We start from the raw sequence: 22725 nt of genomic DNA on the forward strand, positions 1-22725 counted from the left end.
AAGGCTAACGAGGTAATATAAAACTTATAACAAATGGAAGATTCGACTTCTATTTTCTTAACTGTTTCTAAAGTCTTGCATTATTCTACATTTCCACTGTGCCTGATACACTGTATTACTCTCCTTGTAATACCATATTTATCTCATGTAAACACTAATTATGAGAAATCTTAATTATAAAAATTTACTATAATTTTATGAGGTATAAAAAAAACAAAAAAAAAATAGAGTTCAGTATACAAAAACTTCTATAAGAATGCCCACAAACCAAAACGATAATACCTATAAGCCAAAAATGTGAGTCTATAAAATTCATCAGCAATACTCAAATTTTTTAATGTGAGTTTAAAATTTGAGTTTTCTGAAAAACTTATTATAATACAGATTACTTTATTTGCTACACACATTATGAAATATTACATTTCTAATTACCTAGGATATAGCTACTCTTCTAATTGTTAAATCAAGTAATTTCACATCGCAAACCACAGATGAGCAGAAATTATTGAAAATAACCAGAGTATACAAAATTATTTTATATCTTGTTTATATAAGAACTTCTTATATAAGAAATAACTTCTTATATAAACAATCACATGTAAAATATCACATGTAAAGCATTTGATATTAATACATTTTTTAGAAACTATGAAGGAAAATAAATTTATTCCAAACTTGTTTATAATGCAGAGTGATTTAAATCTTCTTCTTGGATTTTCTTTTTAACTAAAAGGTAATGTTAACTTCTATGTACAACCAAGATAGAGTAACAAGGAATGGATTTACCTGCCCACCAAAACTTTTTAAAAAAAGGGATAAAATCAGCAGCTCAGGATAGTCATGTCTGAGAGGCGAATAAACTAAACAAGGTGAACCCTCCAAATTCCCAGCTTACTGCTATATAGTTTCCCTGAGAAGAGAGAACTATCAGTTGAGGAAGGCCAAAGTGACTAGAGTTCCCAGGGCAGAGCACTGGAAGCTGTGTACAGAGAAAGAAACCTCTAGAGAGCTACAAGAATCCCCCTGGAGCCTTCAACTGAGCGCTGATAAGCATATACATGTGAAGAAACCACCTGAGGCTTGGGGAAAAAACATCTGAAAAGAGCAAAGGGAACAATTTCTGAAGTCCACTAATAGCCAGCCAGAGCTCTCTCCAGCCACAGAAACCCAGGTACTTCATGCGTGCTGCCTCAGTAGTGGGAAAATAAAAGCCCTAGACTAAAGGCCAACTCTTGTCCATCTAACAAAGCTTAAAGGCAAATCAGAAAAGAATTCAACTGTTTCCAAGTAACTTAACTGAGTCTTTAAGTATATTCATGGAAATATAAAAATATCCAGCAACTTCATAATGTCTAGCATCCAAAAGATAATAAGCAGAAACACAAAGAATCAAGAAAGTATGACCCACGATGAAAAAGAAAGACAAATCAATAGTAACAGGATCAGAAATGACACAGATGATAGAACTAGTAGATGACATTAAAAAACAGTTATTATAACTATATTACATACATTTGGTAGAGACATAGAAGACATTAAAGATTTGAAGTCTAGAGATGAAAAACACATGTCTGACAAGAAAAACACTGAGTGGGATTAACAGATTACATATTGCAGAAGAAAAGATTAGTAAGCATGAAGATAGAACAATAGACATATAGTAAAAGGATATGTAAATGGTCTAAACATGCCAATTAAAAAGCAGAGATTTTCAGATTGAACAAAATAGAAAATTATATGCTACCTGTAAGAAACTCACTATCAATATAAAGATGAAATTAGGTTAATAGTGAAAGAACAGGAAAAGAATTACTATGCTAATACTAATCAAAAGAAAGCTGATTATATGGGTAATAACAACCCAAATGTCCATCAGTAGAGCACTGGTTGAATAAACTATAGTAAATCTTCATTTTGAAATTCTATGTAGTTGTGAAAAATAATAAGATAAATCTCTAATCTCTAATTACTCTGATATGGAATGATTTTCAGGATTTATTATTAAGTGAAGAAAGAAGTTACAGAACACTACACTTTGTGTGAGAATGAGGTTGGAAACACGAATATATTTTTATTTATATTTATATATGTGTGTACATGTATTTGCTTATATTTTCAAATATACTGGGGGCAAAACCCCCAAAACTTTAACACATTGGAGTAAGGAGGGTACAGGGCTGGGAATAGATATGATACTTCTCCAAATATACCTATGTAAGTTCTGACTTTGGAAACATAGAAAACTTTTGCATTCAAAAACAAAATTAAACTTAAGAAACAATCTTAAAAATAAAAAATAAAAATTTGAGAAACCACTAAAAAAGAATGAGAATTGCAAGGGCCTAGAACATAATTCTGACTCTATATCCTTAGTGATATACACTCTCAGAACAAATAGAACAGAAAGACCTCTTCTTCTTCATTCGGTAACCTACTTATCAGTGGTAATACTGGTATTATTTTGAATCTGTTTTCCATATCATATAAGATATAGAAAACAAGATAAATAATTATGTTAATGTTAACGATTAAGATTTTCAATCAAGAAGAAAGAGATAAAAGTATAAAATCAAAGTTATATTACAATCTTTATAATATTTAAACTAGAAATATAAAAAAGGAAGGAAGAAAGGGAAGGAGGGAGGGTGGGAGGAGAAAGCAGGGAGAAGGAAGGAAGGAAGATAGCTTGCCAGAGTAGCCATATTAATACCAAAGTAGATTTCATAACAAAGATTCTTAACAAAGATTATTACCAGGGTCATTTTGAACTGAATGAAAATGAAAACTCAGCATATCAAAATTTGTGGAATGTAGCTAAAGCAGTACTTAGAAGAAAATGGATAGCATTAAACACATTAGAAAAGTATAAATATTTCCAATCAGTGACCCTAGCCTCCATCATAAGAGAATTAGAAAAGAAGAGCAAATTAGACTCAAAGTAAACACAGAGTGAAAATCAATTAAAAAAAATACAAAATTAAAATCAAAAGTCATTTCTTTAAGAAGATCATTAAATTTGATAAACCTCTAGCTAGACTAACTAGGAAAAAAAGAGTGAAGACACAAACTATCAACACTGGGAATGAGAAACATGACATCACTATAAAGTCTATAGATATTAAAAGGAAAAAAGGAATACCCTGAACAACTTTATGCCAAAGAACTGGACAACTTAGATTAAAAGGTCAAATTCATGAAAGATACAAGCTACCAAAGATTACTTTTTAAAAATCAGAATAACTTTCTATCTATCAAAGAAACTGAATTCCTGGTTTAAAAATCTCCCCACCAACAAACAAAACAAAACACTTCAAGCTTAGAGGACTTCGCTAGTGAATTCTTACACTGATCATGTCAAAAATAAATTATATAAATATATTAAGGTGGCTCCATAGTGTAATGGTTAGCATGTCTGCTTTACACGCAGACGATCCTGAGTTCATGGCCCAGGTGGAGCCATGGACCATACCCCAGGTGTGCCAGGCCCCGGGTGTGCCTGCGAGGGTGCACACTGCGAGCATGTGGGAAGAGAGGCCCCGCCTTCAGAGATCCAATTCTTAAAGGGAATCGGCAGCGTCTTTAGGTCAGGGGTGAAAGTAGGGGGAGGGAATTAAAAAGTAGGGGGGAAAAATATATATATATATATATATATATATAAATATATATATATATAATATATATAATTAGGAACAGAGGAAACTTTATCTCAGTCTAATAAAGGACTACTAACATACTTAATAAAAACTGAATGTTTTCCCCCTAATATAAAGAGTAAGACAAGGTATGTTTGCCCTCAAACTTCTATTCAATGTTATACTGGAGGTTCTAGCCAGTGCAATAAGGCAAGAAAGAAAATAAAAGGTATCCAGACTGAAAAGATGACAGATGACAAGATTGTCTATTCACAGATGACATGATTTATAGATGATATGATTGTCTATGTACAAAATTCTATGGAATCTATAAAAAAAAGCTAGTAGAACTAGTAAGTGAATGTAACAAGGTTACAGAATACACACACAAATTTTTTTTTAATTTCTATATACTAGCAACAGCCACATATTTAAAATCAATCTATTCCTCCCTCTGTGCCTCCCTCCTCATCTCCCTCTCCCCGTTTCCCCAATATAAAAAGTATTGCCTGGACCTCATGTCAACCTGTACCTATCTGATTTTCTGTTTGTCTCTAAATTTCTTAACCTCCCATTCACTCTGTGCATCACTGAAATCTAGATTTTTCTACATTTGTCATCTTATGGAAACTTCCTCATTAAGGTCCCTCTGAGTGTCAAATGCTATCCATATTTTTCAGGGCTCTTCTTATTGGAATTCTCAGCTGCATACAATACTTCTGATTGCTCTCTACTTGAAATCCTCTTCTCTCTTGGATTCTTTGGCTCCCACTCTAATTTTCCTCATATCATCTGTTTTTTTTTTCATGTCTTCCTCACATACTATTCTACCTCTTTTGTTGGAACTGTTATTTAACTGCTCTCTTTGTGCTATATAACCTCTCTCTAAACCTATTTCTTTGTATCTATTCTTATGGCCACCACTACCATTAACTTTATATTTATATATGAGATCTCATCAGTCTTAGATTTTTATATTCAAATGCCTGATGGAAATCCCTACCTAGATGTTCATAAGCAGCTAAGACTCAACTCGATACCATCTAATTAAAGCAACTCCTTCAGCATTTTCTTTGTTGCAAACACTACCACCTACTCAGTAACACAATCTAGAAGTCTAGGAATCACACATTCGTCTTTCTTCCTCGCTTCCTCACTTTGGTGATCCTACTCTTTAAATATGTCTTCGTTTGTCCCCTTTTCTCATATCTGCAACTATTGTTCTGGTACAGAATCACCTCTCACCTGGATCACCCAACAGCTTTCCAATTCACCTCACAGTTTCAATACTTAATTGCTGTCACAAATCTGATCTTTTTAAAATGCAAATTTGTTCATATTACTCTATTCTCTAAAATCTTCCAATAGTTCTATAAGCTCATATAAGTTTCATAAGTTCCTATGGTACATAAGAGCCTCCAAGATCTAGTTCCAGCCAATTTCGCCAATTTCTGACTAATCTTTGACTCAAAGCTTCATATACTAAGTAACATCAAACTGCTTTTAATTATACACATACACACTCTCCCCCCCCGCCCCCCCATGCTGTTTCTTGCCTTCATACTTTTGCCTATATTAGTTCTTGCCTTCTGTGAAAAAAGTCTTTTTCTGGCTAGTTACTTTCTATTCATCCTTTAAGACAACAAATGTTACCTTCTTTCTTCAGTTAGCTATTTCAAAGATTTATTTAGTACTGATTAAGTGTCAGGCACAGGGGTGATGAGATGAATAAGACAAACAATGGTCCCTGCCCTCATGGAGCTTAGAGTCCACTTAAAGAAACAGATGACAAGCAAGCACGAAAAATAATAATTAAAAATAGCATTAAATGCTACGAAGGAGAAAGAATAGGTGCTTTTTAAAGAATAAGTGATATTTAAGCTGAAACTTAAAGAATGAGAAAGAATCAGCTACAAAAAGAATGGACATAAGGGTATTATAAGCAAAAGGAACAGGAGATGTAGAGCTCTTAACTGGAAGAGTGTGTCACATTTGAGGAACTGAGAGGAAGTGAGAGAAGGCCAGCAGGCATGTGGATAAGAGGAAGCATGCCACAAGATGAAATCAAGAGGCAGGCAGGGTCAGAACACGCTGGATCTTGTGGGCCTAGATAAGGGGCTTGGACTTTATTCTAAATGTAATGGGAACTCACTAAGTATTTGAGCAGGGGAATGACATGATCTAATTTATGTTTTAAAAGATTACGTTGGGTTGAAAATAGATTTGCAGAGTGGAAGACCAGCTAAGAGACTACTGAAATAGTCATGGTTAGAAATAGTTGGTGGTTTGAAATAAGAACATGCCAACAAATATTAAAAATAAGAAAATTTAAGAAATATTTTATAGAATCAATAAGAAATGGACCCAGTATGTGAGGAGAGTGAGGAGAAAAGATGTTAAATGACACCGAGAATTCTGTTTGGGCAATCAGGTGGATGATGGTACAACTTGCTAAGGTTGTGGGGAGAAGCTGGATAGATATGAGAATCAATACTGCATTTTTAAATATTTTAAACTTAAGATGTTATAAGACATCAAAGTGGAGTTGCCAAAAAGGCAGACGGACATGAGTCTGGAGCTTAGAAAAAGGAACTAGGTTGAATGCAGAACATACAGATAATATTTTTTAACTTTTTTTTCTCAGTTAAATTTTATTTTATTTTAACGACCTTGACCCACAGTGCACCAGCAGGCATAAGAATGTAAGTTCAATGAAGGCAGGGGCTTTATCTTCTTTATCCTTGCATCTCCAGCTCACAAACCTAGATGGTATAGCCTGTTACACATCCAGGCTTTATGGTATAGCCTATTGCTCTGTAAGGGAGGGAAAATACCTTTCCCTTTACATTTGTGGGTTCTTGACTGAGATATACTTCTCCAGCTTTATCTCCAGGCACCTACATGTCCTGCACACAGAGACGTTTTCATGACAGCCACCTTGCTAACACCTGGAATGCTCTCCAACTACCAAACATCTGAGATCCTACACAACAGGCTACTGCCCGGCTCAGGGCCATTATCCTCCATGACAGCTTTCTTCTATTCGGTCCTCCGCCTCCAGCTTCCAGGAGGTATAGCATTTATCACCCAATCCTACAATCCTATATATAAACAGGGACTATGCCTTGTTCATCTCTCTGCCAAAGGGAAAGCATCCAAAAAAATCGTTTGTGAGGTGAATGAAAGAGTAATGACAGTCATTCTAAAACAGACACTAAGAAGCTCTGAAACGTCTGCACTTGCGGGTGGTGGTTTGGTAGGCACCCAAAGAAGGGAGAAGTTGGTGACTTCTCAGGGGCTGCTCTAGGAGGTTAACTTTATATCTTGAAATAATTTCTAACTTTCAAAAAGTTGTAAAAATAATACATGGAGTTCATATATACTCATTATCCAATGTTAACATTGTGTAACCAGAGGCGATTTATATAAACAGAAAACTAACACTTGCATATGCTAGTTAATAAAATTCACTACTCTATGGAAGTTTCACCAATGTCCTTTTTCTGGTCCAAGATGCATAGGATCTCACATTGCATTTAGTTGTCATGTCTTCTTAGTCTCCTCCATAAAAAACCAGTAGTTTCTTAGTTTTCATTCTTTGCCCCATCACCTCACCAGTACTAGCCAGTTCTTTTGTAGAATATTCCTTAATTTTAATTTGTCTGATGTTTGCTCATAATTCGATTGGGGTTATGCATCTTGGTGCCTTTCTCAATTTATCATACAAGGAAATACTGGACGTTTCAGGTAATATTAATTTTGATCCCTCAGTTAAGGTTTTATCTCTAAGACATCTTATGGGAAGATTCTTTGAGACTATGCAAATATGCTGTTTGTCATCATATCTACACCCACTTATTTAGCATCTATAGATGATATGTCCCTGCATTAATTATTATTGTAGTGTTTGCCAATGATTTGCTATTTCCATCACTTGTCCAATATTCATTAGAGTTCTGCTATAAGGAAAAACAGTCCTTCCTCCCCCACGCACATATTTGTTTATATCAGCATAGATTCATGTATATTTATTTTATTCTACAGGTTTTAATCCATCATTATCATTATTTATTTTGATGCTCAAATTGTCCCAGATTTGGTTATCTGGAGTTTCTTCAAGTTGGCTTCAATGTCCTTTCTATATGACCTGATTATTTTTAAAGCACTTCCTTACTTTCTGACTCCACAGATGCTCTAAGCTCGTCTTTTATTTTTCCTGCCCAAGCCTTGAAATTGGCCACTGCTGAAAAACAGTCCACATTCTTCTTATTGGAACAGCTATAACACTGTAGCCATTAGTTACTATTTCAATTAATTAAAATTAGATAAAATTAAACATTCAGTTTTTTTAGTAACACAAGCCATATTTCACGTTTTAAATAAGCACACATAGCTAATGGCTACTGTACTGGACAGTTAAGATATAAAACATTTTCATCACCACAGAAAGATCTATCAGACAGTACTGATCGAAGAATGATATTTAGAAACCAAGATATGCTAAGTACACTCATTGCTACTGGGATGACAGTGTTTTAAGCCTGCTCAGTGAAACACACACGCGCGCGCGCACACACACACACACGCACACACACGCACACACATACACACCTATTAGACAATTTTACTTTGAGAAGTCTGTCTTCAAAGGAGAGCAGAGAAATGGAAAGAGTAGCTGGGGAAAAGGAGTGTGGGGGGAAGATGAGGTCTGAGGAGGCATGTCTTTTAGGATAGGATATCTCAGAACATGTTTACATGCTGATGAAAAAAATCTAAAAGAGAGGGTAAAGTGGATGAAATAGAAGGAATAACGAAAGGAGCAAAGTACTGGAGCTCTAGTGCTGCAAGTCAGCGAGTATGGACAATGGAGGCATAAGTGAGAAAGAACAGAAAAAATATAGATGAGCATAAAATATAAATGAATATAAAAAATATAGATGAGCATGTCCACATAAAAACCTGTTGGTGGACATTAATAGTAGTTTTCTTTATAAGACTGAAAATGATTCAAGTACCCATAAACTGGTTAATGGATAAACCAATTCCATATGACATAATACTACTCATAAATAAATGAATTGGTTTCCGGTTCTAGGACAAGATGGAGTAGATGCATGCCTCTCTATCTCCCTCATTAAGTATAGCTAAAAACTCTGGACATTTCATATAAAAGAAGTATGAGGAAACTCTGAAAAGCGAAGAGAAGAAGGTAAAGCAACTGGAGATCTTGAAATCTAAGGAAAGTCACGATAATAAATTCCTTGGGTTTTCTTTATAAAGTAATCTCCCTGATCCACAGGGGATACATTCCAAGATCCCCAATAGATGCATGGAACTGTGGATAGTACTGAGCTCCTACATATATGAAGTTTTCCTTCATACATACATATCTATAATAAAGTTTAATTTATACATTAGGCTCAGTAAGAGATTAGAAACAATAATAAAAAAAAATAAAACAATTACAACAATATACTGTAATAAGTTATGTGAATGTGGTCTCTCAACAAACTAGCACAAACTTTTTTCCACAATTACCAAGGATCTTAGCAGCCTTAGCATACGATTTTTTTTCTTTCCTTATTGAGAACTTTCACCTTTTTACTTAAAGGAAATGCTTTATAGCTTCTCTTTGGCATATCTGAATTGCCAGCATCACTACTCTTGTGCTTTGGGGCCATTATTAAGTAAAAGAAAGCTTACTTGAACATAAGCACTGTGATACTGCAGTAGTTGATATGATAATCAAGACAGCTAACGACTGATTAATGGGTGAGGAGCATCTACAACAGGATACACTGGACAAAGGGATAATTCATATCCTAGGCTGGAAGGAGTAGGACTGTATGAGATTTTATCATGCTACTCTGTACAGAACACAACTTAAAATTCATGAATTATTTATTTCTGAAATTTTCTATTTAATATTTTCAGACTGTGGTTGGCTATAGGTAAATGAAAACACAGAAAACAAAACTGCTGATAATGGGAGACTACTGCACTTTATACATCCCAGAATGAGTAGCAGAGAAGCCACCAAACTGGGAATATCAATGAGCACAGACAAAAAAATTGCTTTAAGAAAAAGCCAGCTCTCTGTAGCCAAAGGACCAGGAACTGGGTAGCTTAGCAAGACAGGAACTATTTTTAGACAATAACCACCTACTCCAATCAAACACCATGAAAACGCTGTGGCTCCGCCCTTACCCCATCAACAGGCCAAAAGTTGAGAGAACCTAGACTTCCATCTTTGACAGTCTATAATGAGCTCTTTCCCCCTATGATGTCACTAGAGAGCATATGGAGATGCCTTTCTATCCCTGCCTAGCAATAAGGCCCTCCTCCACCATGCCACAGTGGTGTCAGAGAAGGCTGAGTGGGAAGGCAAGACTTTCATCATCTTCTAGGAGTAACAAACTTCTCCCAACCATGGTATCAGTAGAGGCCACATGGAGAAGTAATGAGACAATCCACCCCACCTCAGCCAAAGTGGTCAAAGGGGAGCCAAAACTACCACTTCCATTCAGCAGTAAAAATGAACTCTTCTTATTCTTCCCCAGGGGTATCAACAGAGGTTAAATCAGACCTTGGACTTCTCTCTCTACCTGACAGTAATGAATGGGCACTCCTCTTTCCCCACTAGCAGAGGAGTTCGGCAAAAAGAGATTTAAATGAGATCTATAGTCTCATAACACAATACTACTCAAAATGTCCAGGACAGAACTGGAAATGACTCGTCATTACAAAAAACAGACATTTTCATCTTCAAACAAGAAAAGACAATCATCAGGTACCAACACTAAGATAACATGGACGTTGGAATTACCTGGCAAGGATATGAAAGCAGCCACCGTAAAAATCACTCAATGAGCAATCAGGAATATATTTGAAATAAATAAAAAAATAGAAAAGTTTCAGCAAAAAAGAGAAATTACCACCGAAGAAATAATAAACATATAAAGACCAAATGGAAACCTCAGAACTTAAAAATACAATAAAAATTAAAAACTCAATAAATGGGATCAACGGCAGAAAGAAGAGGACAGAGGAAAGATCAGTGAGCTTAAAGACAGAACAAAAGAAATTATCCAAAATGAACAAAAGAGAGAAAATAGACAGAGGGGAAAAAAAGAGCAGAGCATCAGGAACCTGTGGGGCTATAACAGAAAAAATCTAACATTTATGCCATTGAAGTCTCAAACAGAACAGGAAAAGGCGGCAGGGCTGATAAAGTATTAGAAAAAAGTAATAGCTGAAAATTCCCCATATCTGGCAAATGACATATTTATATATTCAAGAGGGTGAGTAAACACCGAACAGGATAAACTGAAAGAAATCTATGCCAAGATATGTCACAGTCAAAATAAAACCATAGAAAACTAAAAACAAAGAAAAAAATCTTGAAAGCAGCCATAGAGAAACAGTACTTTACCTGCAAAGGAAAAACAATTTGAATGGCAGTAGATTTCTCATCAAAAACCATGGAGGCCAGAAGGAAGTAGTACATTTTTAATGTGTTAAAAAAGGACTGCCAATAGAGAATTCTATATTTAGTGAAAATATCCTTCAGGAATGAAGGAAAAACTCAAGACATTCTCAGATCAAGGAAAACTAAAAGAATATAGCACTAGTAGGCCTATCTTTAAAAAATTAAGAGGAAATTCTCTAAACATAAAGACAATGATCAAAGAAGGAATCTTGAAACAACAGGAAGGAATACAGAAAGAGCATAATTATAGGTAAATATAATTTTCTAACTTTTCTAAATTGTGTTAGAGGGCTGAAGCAAAACTGTAACACTGTTTGATGTGGTTCTCAGTGTATGTAGAGGAAATGTTTAAGACAATTATACTACAAATGGTGAATGTTAAAGGAATTTAGAAGAAGGTTAAGACTTTTATACTTTATTCTAACAGATAAAATGTCCAGATTAGGAGACTACAATGTAATACACATGCAATGTAATACCTAAACCAACCACTAAAAAAGCTATATGAAGAGATACACTATAGATTGAAAAACACTATAGATAAATCAAAATGGAATTCCTAAAATATGTTCAAGTAACCCACAGGAAAAAGAACATAGAGAGAACACAGAAGGAACAGAAAACAAAAATATAAAATGGCAATTTAATCCTATCAATAATTACATTAAAAATAAATGATATAAGACAGAAATCGGCAGAGTAGATTTTAAAAGTAACCCAACTACATTCTATCCACAAGAAAACTCACACAACAATTGGATGGATCTGACCGAAAAAAAGCCAATCTCAAAAGGTCACATACTGTGAGATTCTATTTATATAACATTCTTAAAATGACAAAATTATAGCTATGAAGACATATTAGAGGTTGCCAAAGGTTAGGGATGGTGGTGGAAGAGTGGGTGTGACTATAAAGGGGTAGCATGAGGGAGATCTTTATGGTGATAGAATAGTTCTGTACCTTGATTGTGGAAGTGGTTACACAAATCTACACGTGTGATGAAATGATATATAATACAATATATACTGTACAATGTCAACTTCCTGGTTTCTACACTGTATGTTAATTATGTAAGATGTAACCATTGAGGGAAACTGAGGACAAGGTACATAGGACCTCTCTATACTTTACAATTTCCTGTAAATCTATGATTTTATCAAGAGAAAAGCATCTTTTAAAAAAGTCAAACTGCGAGAGTTCAAATCCAGATTCTACCACTCTCTATATGAACTTGGGCTTATTTAATCATCTGTACATCATTTGTCATCTGTAATATAAAAATGATAGTTATCTACCAAAAGTTATGACAAAAAAAATAAAACAGTACCTGAAAAAGACAAACTCTTGATATATGCAACAATGCTGATACATTTCAAAAGTATTCTGCTAAGTGCAAGAAGCAAGACACAAAAGACTATATGCTACATGAATCTGTTCATGTGACATTTTAGAAAAGGCAAAATTATAAGGACGGAGATCAGATCATGGTTGCCTGGAACTGGGACTGAATGCATTTCTGAGTAAGTAGCGCCTTTTGGTACAGTTTTGACTTTGAAAGTCATGTTAATATTCTACATACTCAAAAACTAAATCAACAAGAATGGGAGAAAATAACATTAAACTGAATGCAAACAACCAAACCAACCCAACTAATTCTATTTCAAAAGTACAACCTAACCAAACCAAGTAGTGGAGGGAGTAGTGGAAAGGGGACTAATCCAGATACTTTCACTATATGCTCTTTAGTTTGGGGGGAGGGGGGAACTGTAAACAAAACTTGAGCTGTTTTCAGTATACCTACTGAATCCAAATTGAAAAAACAACTGGTCTGTATTCTTAGAAAATCTTAATACCATGAAAGACAAAGAAAAGCTAAAAACAATTACAGGTTAAAGAGATTAAAGAGGTATGACAACTAAATGTAATATATGATCTTGGAATGGATCCCTTTTTGGACAGAAAAGTCTTAAAGGACATTGAGACAGTTGACAAAAGTGAAATATAACAACTACAGATTGAAATATAACAACTACAGATTATACTTTTATTGTAACAATGTTAAATTTCCTGAGTTTGATAACTCTACTACAGTTATTTAAGAGAATATCTTTATTCTTAGGAAATATATACTGATATATTAAGGGTCATGATTATGTAGCCTTCTTTAAAAGAGTTAAGAAAAAAATTAACTGGGTAAACTGTATATAGTATTTAATGTATATATACATATGGGGGGAGGGAGAGGGAACGAGAGAGAAAAAAACACGAGCAGGAGGGAGAAAGGAGGAGGTGCTTCAAAGGAACTGCGGTGTTCATATTAAAAGAATAAATTATAGCCTGGTATAGCAATAAGAGCGTAACATTTATCCTAATCTTATTCCCTGGCTTTAAGGTATGTGGGTATGGTAGGAAACACAGCCTCTAATTGAAAAAGTAAAAAAATAAAATAAAATAAAGCCAGTATCTCCTGGGATATTCAGGTATCAGTTAAGACAAAGATAGAGAAGACATTCAGAAGGCAGGGATGCTGGGTAGTTTGTTGATAACAGAGAAAGGATTTGGGTGAGAGGGAAAAGGTAGGGGACTGCGCTAGAACAGACTCCCAGAACTGTTACAAGAGTAGAGTTTGGGTGATAAAAAATGACTTGAGGGCAAAAGAGCTAAAAAGGATTCAAAGTAAGTAAGAATCAATACTGGAAATCTCAAGGTAGGCATTTAGATTTAGTCCCAAGGTCCCTAATGTTTTCCTCCTGCAGTATCAGAGTTCCTATAGGCCTTCTACTAGGAAGCCAGCCTTTCCACCTCCCTCCTGCCCAGGTAGACATGCTTTATCTGTGATCCTATAATACTCGATTGCCTAGATCTAACATTTAACCCACATTCAATAGTAAATATTGTTGAATGAATTTATAACTAATCACTAATCATAACCTGAGTAGATTAGATAAGAAAACAAATTGGAAATCAACTTAATAAAGGAATGTCATAGCAATTTCATTTCTGAAAAAGTTTCTTAAGTATTTAAAATAAGCAACTGGCTTAAGATTCAAAGAATACAAAATGGAAAATTATTTCTAGTTGATTTTGGTAAAAGAAACAGGCTTACTGTACAAGCAGCTGCTGGCACACAGTTCCATTCTCTGTTATCAGTTCATTCAGTTTTAATTCAAGGTGAACTTTACCCTAGAATGACAAAAAGTATTATAAACTGAGGAGTCTATTTTGCTGACAAAAAATAAAAGTATACACTTTTACAAATGGTACACATAATATTTCATTATGCACTATTAGTGATCCCTAGCACATGGCTTTGCCCACATCAAGCACCTGTTAAACGACTAATAACCAACAATGTAGATTAAAATCTGAAAGAAGCAGTGAAATGCTATATCAAACATGGTATTCAAATCTAAAAATTTTATGCCTACTTCAACAAATATTTATGTATTTTGATTATCAGGAATTACAAAGAAAGATAACACATTTTAGGAAATCTAGGCAATTTAAGCAAATTATAAAATACAGAATGTTTTTCTCCAGAAAAGATAAACCATTAATAAGAACAGAGTCAGTGTCATTAAAAAACAGAAATCATACCATTTAAAACAATAAAGCTAAGTTAAAGCTGGTAAGACAATTTGTCAACATTTGCTTTTCTTAAATAATAAAGATTTATAGAATATCTACTATATTTTAGGAGGCACTGTGGGAGTGGGTAGGAATCCACTGATATATAACACACAGTCACCACGTATAAGAAGCTCACAGTCTAGTTGGGGAGACAATAAACAAAAGATAACAATACATGGCCAAGGCAATGATGAAAAAAATGGAATACTGAAAACAAAGGAGTACTTTTTAAAACAGCCATTAATAGGTTTTTAAAAAACTAAGTAGTATAAATTTAAAGCAAATTACCAACTTCTTAAGAAACAAAGGCTTAGGAACAATATAATCTAGAGCTTGATATTTCTCCTGTGACACTGGTGATGAGCAATTCTGAACTGGTTAAGAATCACTGATGGATTACCTCCACCCAGCTGACAAGGCCATTTTCATGGTGCCAAGTGGAAATTTCAGGGGTGTGATGTCTAGGGGTTGATGACATATGTAATTTCATCAGAGTAAGAAAGTTCATTATCTAGTCACTGTTCCTTCTTGGAACAATCCCTTTCAGACATTCTTCACAGAAATCTAACCTAAACCAGCCTATTCTATGGAGATTTGTTATACAAGAATGAATCTGAAGCTCAGGGTAAGACAGTAAGTGATGAGTAATAAATATTGATGGGTCTCAACACAAAAATTTGCATGAGAAAGCTAAGCTCTAAAGAAAGGCATCATTGTTAGTAAATTTAGGGGTAAGGTGCATTTAGAAGTAAATTAAGCCAATCTTCCACTAAAATCTAGGCAGAAATATTTATAAAAATAAGTCTTGTTAGTCCTGCACTTAATATTCACAACCCCTGCTATTCAACAGTGACCTTGAAGAGATCAATGATCTGTAGTAATCTGTAAAATTACTCAACTAGAATTTTGAATGTTGTCATGCCATGAGTGTCACTTAGCTAGTGAGTGAGCTTCGCCAACCACACCAACATTTGCATCTCAAAGCGGTTTTACTATTTTAACATGTATGCATTTTATAGTAGAAATTGTATGCTAACAAGGCACTCCCAAATGTCTCTCAGGAAATGTCTAGAATCTACTCTATTTCTAAGACAATAAAAACCGTTAAAATAGAGTACAGAAGTAGTATAATAATGTCATCCACAATTAAAAATTACAGCACTGTATCAATTCAAGCCTAGAAATAAAAAGATATTTAATGAGATTCTACCAGGAATCATTATCACTGAGTCAGAGCCTACCTAATAAATTCACTACTCACACAGGCTGTTATACTGGTATTACTCAACAATAACATAATTGTGTATTAATCTGGTCAAGAAAAGAATGGAGACAGAACAGGTAGACATAAGACACATACTACTAGGATTATGAGTTTTTTAATTAAGGAAATTATAACTTCTAAACTGAAAAATACCACCTCACTGTATACCTTAACATGGAGATATGTACATAATACCTAGTAAAAGAAACAAGTTACAAAATTGGATGTATAATATAATGGTAATTTGTAAAAATAAACTGTATTTAATATTACTGTATAAGATTACTAGAAATTACCTTTGGTTGGTGGGATTTCAGGTTTTTTGGCTCACCTAGATTTTTAAAGTTTCTACCACCAATGTGTGCTGCTTTTTAATAAAGAAAAATGAAAAGTTCTAAAAATTATTTGAAGCTACTTTTCAGTGTCAGAAACCTGTATCTGTGAACATTTTAGAAAAATTATTTAATACTCCTTACTACAGTCATACAAAAGCTCGGTTTTACTTACATCTGTCATCATTTTGCAGATTTGGATTGCAAGAAAACAAGTTTTTTTGTTGTTGTTTTTTGAGAGAGCAGTTATAAGTTTAGCTAAACATTTCCTACTCTCCTTTGAAGCCAGGGATAGTGTCTAAGTATAGCTATATGATACAGTTCTGGCCAATGAGATATAAAATAGAAGTTGCCAGAAGGGCATCCAAAGAAGCTTGTTAAATGAGATTACCTAATTTCAGCAGTGGCCTAAGATGCTAAGCTTAATCAAAGCTTTCCAATGTCTCATGGTGCTGGGCGGATGAAAATTGGAGTCCAGGGCCCACCAAGATAAGAGTGGCCCTGGTAAATACCCAGGCTTTCCGTTGGAAACTCTAAAGCAGCAGTCCCCAACCTTTTTTGGCACCAGAGAGACTGGTACTCCTATAAGAATCTAATGCCTGATGATCTGAGGTAGAGCTGAGGCAGCAATGCTAGTGCTGGGGAGCAGCAGCAAATACAGATGAAGCTTCACTCCCTTCCCTGACACTCACCTCCTGTTCTGTGGCCTGGTTCCTAACAGGCCACAGACAGTAGGGGTTCGTGGCCTGCAGGGTTGAGGACCTCTGCTTTGAAGAACAAGAATGAATGACATAGACCGGCCCCTACCAAGACTGAAATCTAACCTGGAATCAGCCAAATCCCTAACTGGATTAAGGTTAAGGTAAACTGCCTCTAATCTACTCATAAGTCAAAAGCAAATCTCTGAAGGAAGAAAATACACATACATCATCCAGAACTTCAAATTATCTCTAAAATATTTTATATTTGAATGTCCAGTATTCTATTAAAAATTGCTAAGCATGTGGAACACCAAAAACAAAAAAAAAATGGACAAAAAGAAGATTTACAGGAGATGTAGATGCTGGAGTTAACTGACAGAAGTTAAAATAGTTGTTTAAAAAACATTTTAATATAGAAAGCAAAATGAAAAACGTAGCAAATAACTGGAAACTATAAAATGTATCAATGAAAAATTCAGAATTTAGCAATGAAATAACCAAAATGAGGATGTATTTTATAGCAGATTAGCCATAGCAAAAAAAAAAAAAAAAAAAAAGGACTGGTGAAATGGTAGATAGAATTTAACAAATAATCAAAATGAGGATGTATTTTACAGCAGATTAGCCACAGCAAAAAAAAAGGACTGGTGAAATGGTAGATAGAATTTAACAAAACTGAAGGACATCAAGGCTAAGAAGATTCAATAGTCCCCAGGAACACTCAAGTAGGATAAATATAAAGAAAACTACATGTAACATAAAAATGCTGAAAATAGAAGATAAATGCTGAAAATAGAAGATAAAAAGAAAATCCTAAAAGCAACTAGAAAAAATAGCCATTACATACAAATAAGTAATTTTAAGAATCTGACAAGGAAGTATGTTTGATCATAAACATGCAATATGATTTGGTCCACAGCTACTTTTTTATCCAATATCCTAAGAAAGAGTCAATGACAAAATAGTATACCTTTTATATATGTCACAAAACATTGGAAGATCATGCATCTAGCAACATATTCTTTACTTTTAATTAAAAATAAACCAAATTCTTGGAAGGCATTATTTTATATGTATTTCATAGCACTGATTATGTTGATACATGCATTATATCACGTTAATTTGTCTTAGCATATTTAAGAACTTGTACTATTCTGGTTCTGTCTGAAGGTTTAATATTTTATATGTTAACTTTATTTCAATTACTTTTAGAAAAATTTCACAAAGAAAAATCTGTGGTTATTTTAATTTTATATTGTTATTCTTGTTACTATATAGAAGATGTGTGAACTTCTGCATATCGTTTGGGAAACTCTGATGAATATAGGTATTTGAGCAAAACACAATATATGCATTTAAAACTTCTTTAGTATAAATATTTTTTTAGTTTTTATCACAAAACACTAAATTTCAACAACTATTCCAAATAAAAGAATCCAGTATATTTCAACTGGTGAAGATTGATTCATATGAGGGGAAAAATTCTTCATATAAGGGGGAAAGAAATCAGATTTCAGATAGATGTTTTCATATTCATTATGGAAGTAATTAAGTCTGTAAATCATTTTGGACATAACTACCTGTCAGATGAAAAACAAAAGGTTTTATTTACTATCTCTTATTTAGGTATGAATAGATTAGTTTTTCTCCTTAAAGAAGTACTTATTATGATCTAGTTCATTCTAGGTTCATTCTTTTGCTATTTCATGTTTATAAATTTATAATTTTTTAAAATCAACCTGCAACAATGAATTATATCTTCACATTCAATGTCTTAATTGGGCATGCACAAAATACCCTTATGTATGTATTATTAGCTATAATCAATGTTTTTTAATGCTTGTTTAGCAAGAGTAGAGGATTTATTACAAGAAAAAAACTACAAATCAATCAATTACTTATGGCATGATCCAGAAATTCAAGATAACCTTGTTGGTGAAGATATTAATTACATCAAAAAGATGTGATTGACAGTATATCTGGATTTACTGCTTGTACAAGTTGTGTGAGACAAATATCTTTATTAATGAGAGCACCAATTTCTCCATATGAGAAATTTGGTTTAATTGGTCTTATGTAAAGGCATGCTCTTTATCATAGCACCTAAGAAATAAAGAAAGGAAAAATACTTTGTTGTGAGTCCCAGGATTAAATAGTTAACAGCATGGCTGCAGATTACCGAAGCCAAAAGAGGATTTACATGAAGAGGCACCAAATCAAATTAACTTCATTTACACAGCAAAAAATATGGAAAAATAATACCAAGTGACATAGGATGATAACCAGGATCAGAAACTAAAGAAGAGTATGCTTCGAAAAGGAGGGAGTAGTCAACAATATCAAAAGCTGCTGAAAAGCCATGCGGGAGAAGGACTTAAAAAATGTCCATTAGACTTAGCAGTAACACAGTGCCATGGGTAGTATTAGTGAGAGGGATTTGCGCTCTTCCTCTGACCCACTGTGAAGTCTAAAGGCAGATTAGAGTGGGTTGAGAAGAGAACAGTTCAATACAGAGGGAAAAACTGCAAAAAGTGTAGAATAATACACTCATGAAATAGTAATAGTATCTTGAATGTTTGAAAAGAAAACAAAATAATTAACATTACTGAAAGTAATAAAGCATCTGGGAAGCAAGTCTAGGCAAGAGGTTAGAGCTCTTGGCAATTTTCAAATGTTCTGGTATAAGACCCATCTAACTTATACCGGGTTCTTTTCATTTGAGGGCTAAATAATGTTTTCTCATGTCACAAAAAAAACTGAAGGGAATTCTGTATACTAAAGTTCTCGTTTCACAGATCAAGATCTTCAGGCAACTATAGATAGGTTAGCAACTATTTGGGGTATAAATGCCAATTAGTGGTAGAGCTAGGAAATCAAACATCTTCCCCTCTGAAGTAGATAACACCAATTATTTCCTCTACCCAAATCCCTTTCTTAGAGTATATGCTTACCCAATCCCCAAAATAGACTTCTTTACAGTGACTTTACCCTCAATCGGTGGATATATGACACAAGTTTGGCCAAATTCTCTCTTTAAATTGTGGCAGGGAACTGAGTCAGATCTTGGAGAGTGAGGGGGCTATATGGCCAGGTAGACTCAAAGGCTAAAGTGGCCTTTTTTTTTTTAGATATCAACAAGAAATTAGAGGGGATTTACAGAGAAGCAGGAGAGACAGTCTTATCAGACAAACAAAAAGAATATCATGGAATCTCAGTATTAAATTGTGTTTCTCCCTCTCCCTCTCCTTCTCTCTCTTTTTTATGCCTACAACACTATCCAAATACTAACCAGGCCCGACCCTCCTTAGCTTCCAAGATCAGATGAGATTGGGCTTGTTCAGGGTAGCATGGGCATAGACTAGTGTTTTTTTCTTTCCCTTTCATTTTGCAAAGTGAAATTATATTAAAACAAGAGGGAAAGATGGAGAGAAAACATTAACTATTCGCTTTACAAAATGAAAAGGAAAGAAAAAAATACTAAACAGTAAGCATTTACAGTCAATGAGCAGTGTGGAATAGGTAGGAATCAATCAGTTCCCATGCACCTCTCACAGTATTTACTGCTCATTGAGTGGAAGATTAAAGATACAGTATGTATTTCAACTTCACCACAGCCCAAAATGCAAGCTGTTTTACATAGTTGTCAACCCAAAACAAACCAAGTACCCAATACTTTAGTGTACTTTATAAAAAACTGAAGTCTTTTCAAAATAATTTTGACTATGTGAACTGTATCTAGTCTATTATTATAAGAAACTGACTTCCACTTAAGATGCAGCTTCTCTGTAAATGCCTGAGAACTTCCTAGCTCTTTCTGGCCAAATTGAAGTTCCTGTTAATTATACTCCAAGAAGTTCCCTAGGAACTTTCTAATACCCCTTCCTTTTTCTTTGAGTTTATTTGAGTAGGCTTCTGTTTCTTATACTTACATGTTCCTTAGACCCTCCTAATGATCTCTGTTGAAGCCTTTTTATAACCAACAGTACAGAATAGTGAAAGGAAGTAAAGCACAGAGGTTAGAAGTTTTAGAATCAGATAAGATCTCTGTTGTAATCATGGCTCCATTACTTAATATTGCTGTGACTTTGGAGACATCATTTAACCACTAAATGCTACCTATACCTCATAACATTATTTTGAAGATTAAATGAGATAATATATATCAAGTACTTAGTACTGTGCTTGGTATTTACTGTTATAATTACTAATAATAATTATTAGATGGAATTCCTGTTGAATTCAATCGTTTCATGGTTTTTCCCTTTGGCTTCATCAATAGCTTTCATTTCCACGACATTTTTGTGGAATTGTATAAAACTTATGCAAGTGAAAAAATTTATGAATGAAGTAGGATTTGTATGAATCACAAAGTTGATTTAGTATTTCTAAATCAGTTTTAAGGTCAAATTACAATATTCCCAATAGTACCATATTAACCTATAAAGTGTTATGCATTCCTCCCACCTCCTCAAGTACTCTTCCTTCCAAAAATTATTTTAAATAGTGAACAGATCTTACTAATTAAGTATCATTTAAGAGAAAATAGCTGTAAAGGTTAATAACTCATGGTCATGAAAAAAAGTCAGAGCAAATAAAAAATGTCAACGTTATAACTAATAAATAGTATTTCCAGAATTTTCATGTTTCAGAAATAAATTTTTATGTATACCATCCAATAAAAGCCTGTTACCCACTACTAATTTCTCATATCCTCTTCAAGAACTATATATTCTATAGAAATTTCTACATTTTGAGAGGTAGGGCCCTTAAATCATTTAGCAAATTTACACTGATCATAAAAAGAATAAATTTTAATAAACTATCTTAAAATAATCTTCAAATTTAATTTTACACAAACTCAAAAGCCTTTTCATATATTGCTTTTTGTTAAAACTATTAAAAAGAAAAACAGGTACTTTACCATTTTTACATCTGCCTTTTTTGCAAAGGCATATTAGGGAAATGGTCACTTGATCAACTAGTGGCTAACTGATATTTTACATCTGATAGCATTTAACAGCTTTCAAAATAGTCTGAAAGGTGTTTCACTTAATTCTCATGTGAGTCAACACGGAAACTTTTATTTCCATTTTATAGAAATAAAATTCAAGGCCAACAATGTAACCACATATGAAAATTAGGATCTAAATTTTCTGACTTCTAGTTTAAAACTCTTTCCACTTCATCACATTCCCTCTCACCTGGATCATTTACCATACTGTACAATTGAGATGTGAATAAAAGTTACTGCCAAATGGAGAGAAAAGAACATTAAAATGGGACACAGTGGATAAAAAGGAGAAGTTTGAATTGCATTTTGTACTTAAAGGGTTTTAGTATACCAATACTTAATTTTTTGACAATTTAATCAAGGAGAATGCTTGAGAGGTTATGAGGAAACAGAAACACAGGCGCTTTATTTGCAAATATCTGTGGGTGTGTGTGTGCAGCACTTTTTTCTTGTCCTAAGCTTCTGTTTGAGTCACAGTGGCAAATTATAGCTTCTTTTAGAGGGGAAGAAATCTGCTTGCAGTTATGCCCTTGGGAAATGGTTTCACAATCCTAACCATATTTTATAAATAAATAAGATTACATAAAGGATTCCCTTTAGATAGAAATAACAATTTCTAAGAGAAAGTCATATTTTTCAGAAACAAAAACATTAAGGTATATGGC

At 34.0% G+C, this 22725-nt stretch overlaps 1 protein-coding gene across 4 annotated transcripts in view; it reads right to left on the reverse strand.

The window, feature by feature from the left end:
* Window positions 1–22725, reverse strand: part of RASA2 (RAS p21 protein activator 2) — a 95728-nt gene that overhangs the window by 39677 nt on the left and 33326 nt on the right. For all 4 annotated transcript variants that reach the window (XM_016141881.2, XM_016141882.2, XM_016141880.2 and 1 more), the window contains exon 5: window positions 14229–14305. In XM_016141881.2, coding sequence (XP_015997367.1) covers window positions 14229–14305 — 77 coding nt within the window. The remainder of the gene's footprint in view (window positions 1–14228; window positions 14306–22725) is intronic.

This window comes from Rousettus aegyptiacus, unplaced genomic scaffold, assembly GCF_014176215.1.
Source record: "Rousettus aegyptiacus isolate mRouAeg1 unplaced genomic scaffold, mRouAeg1.p scaffold_m13_p_4, whole genome shotgun sequence".
Lineage (NCBI taxonomy): Eukaryota > Metazoa > Chordata > Mammalia > Chiroptera > Pteropodidae > Rousettus > Rousettus aegyptiacus.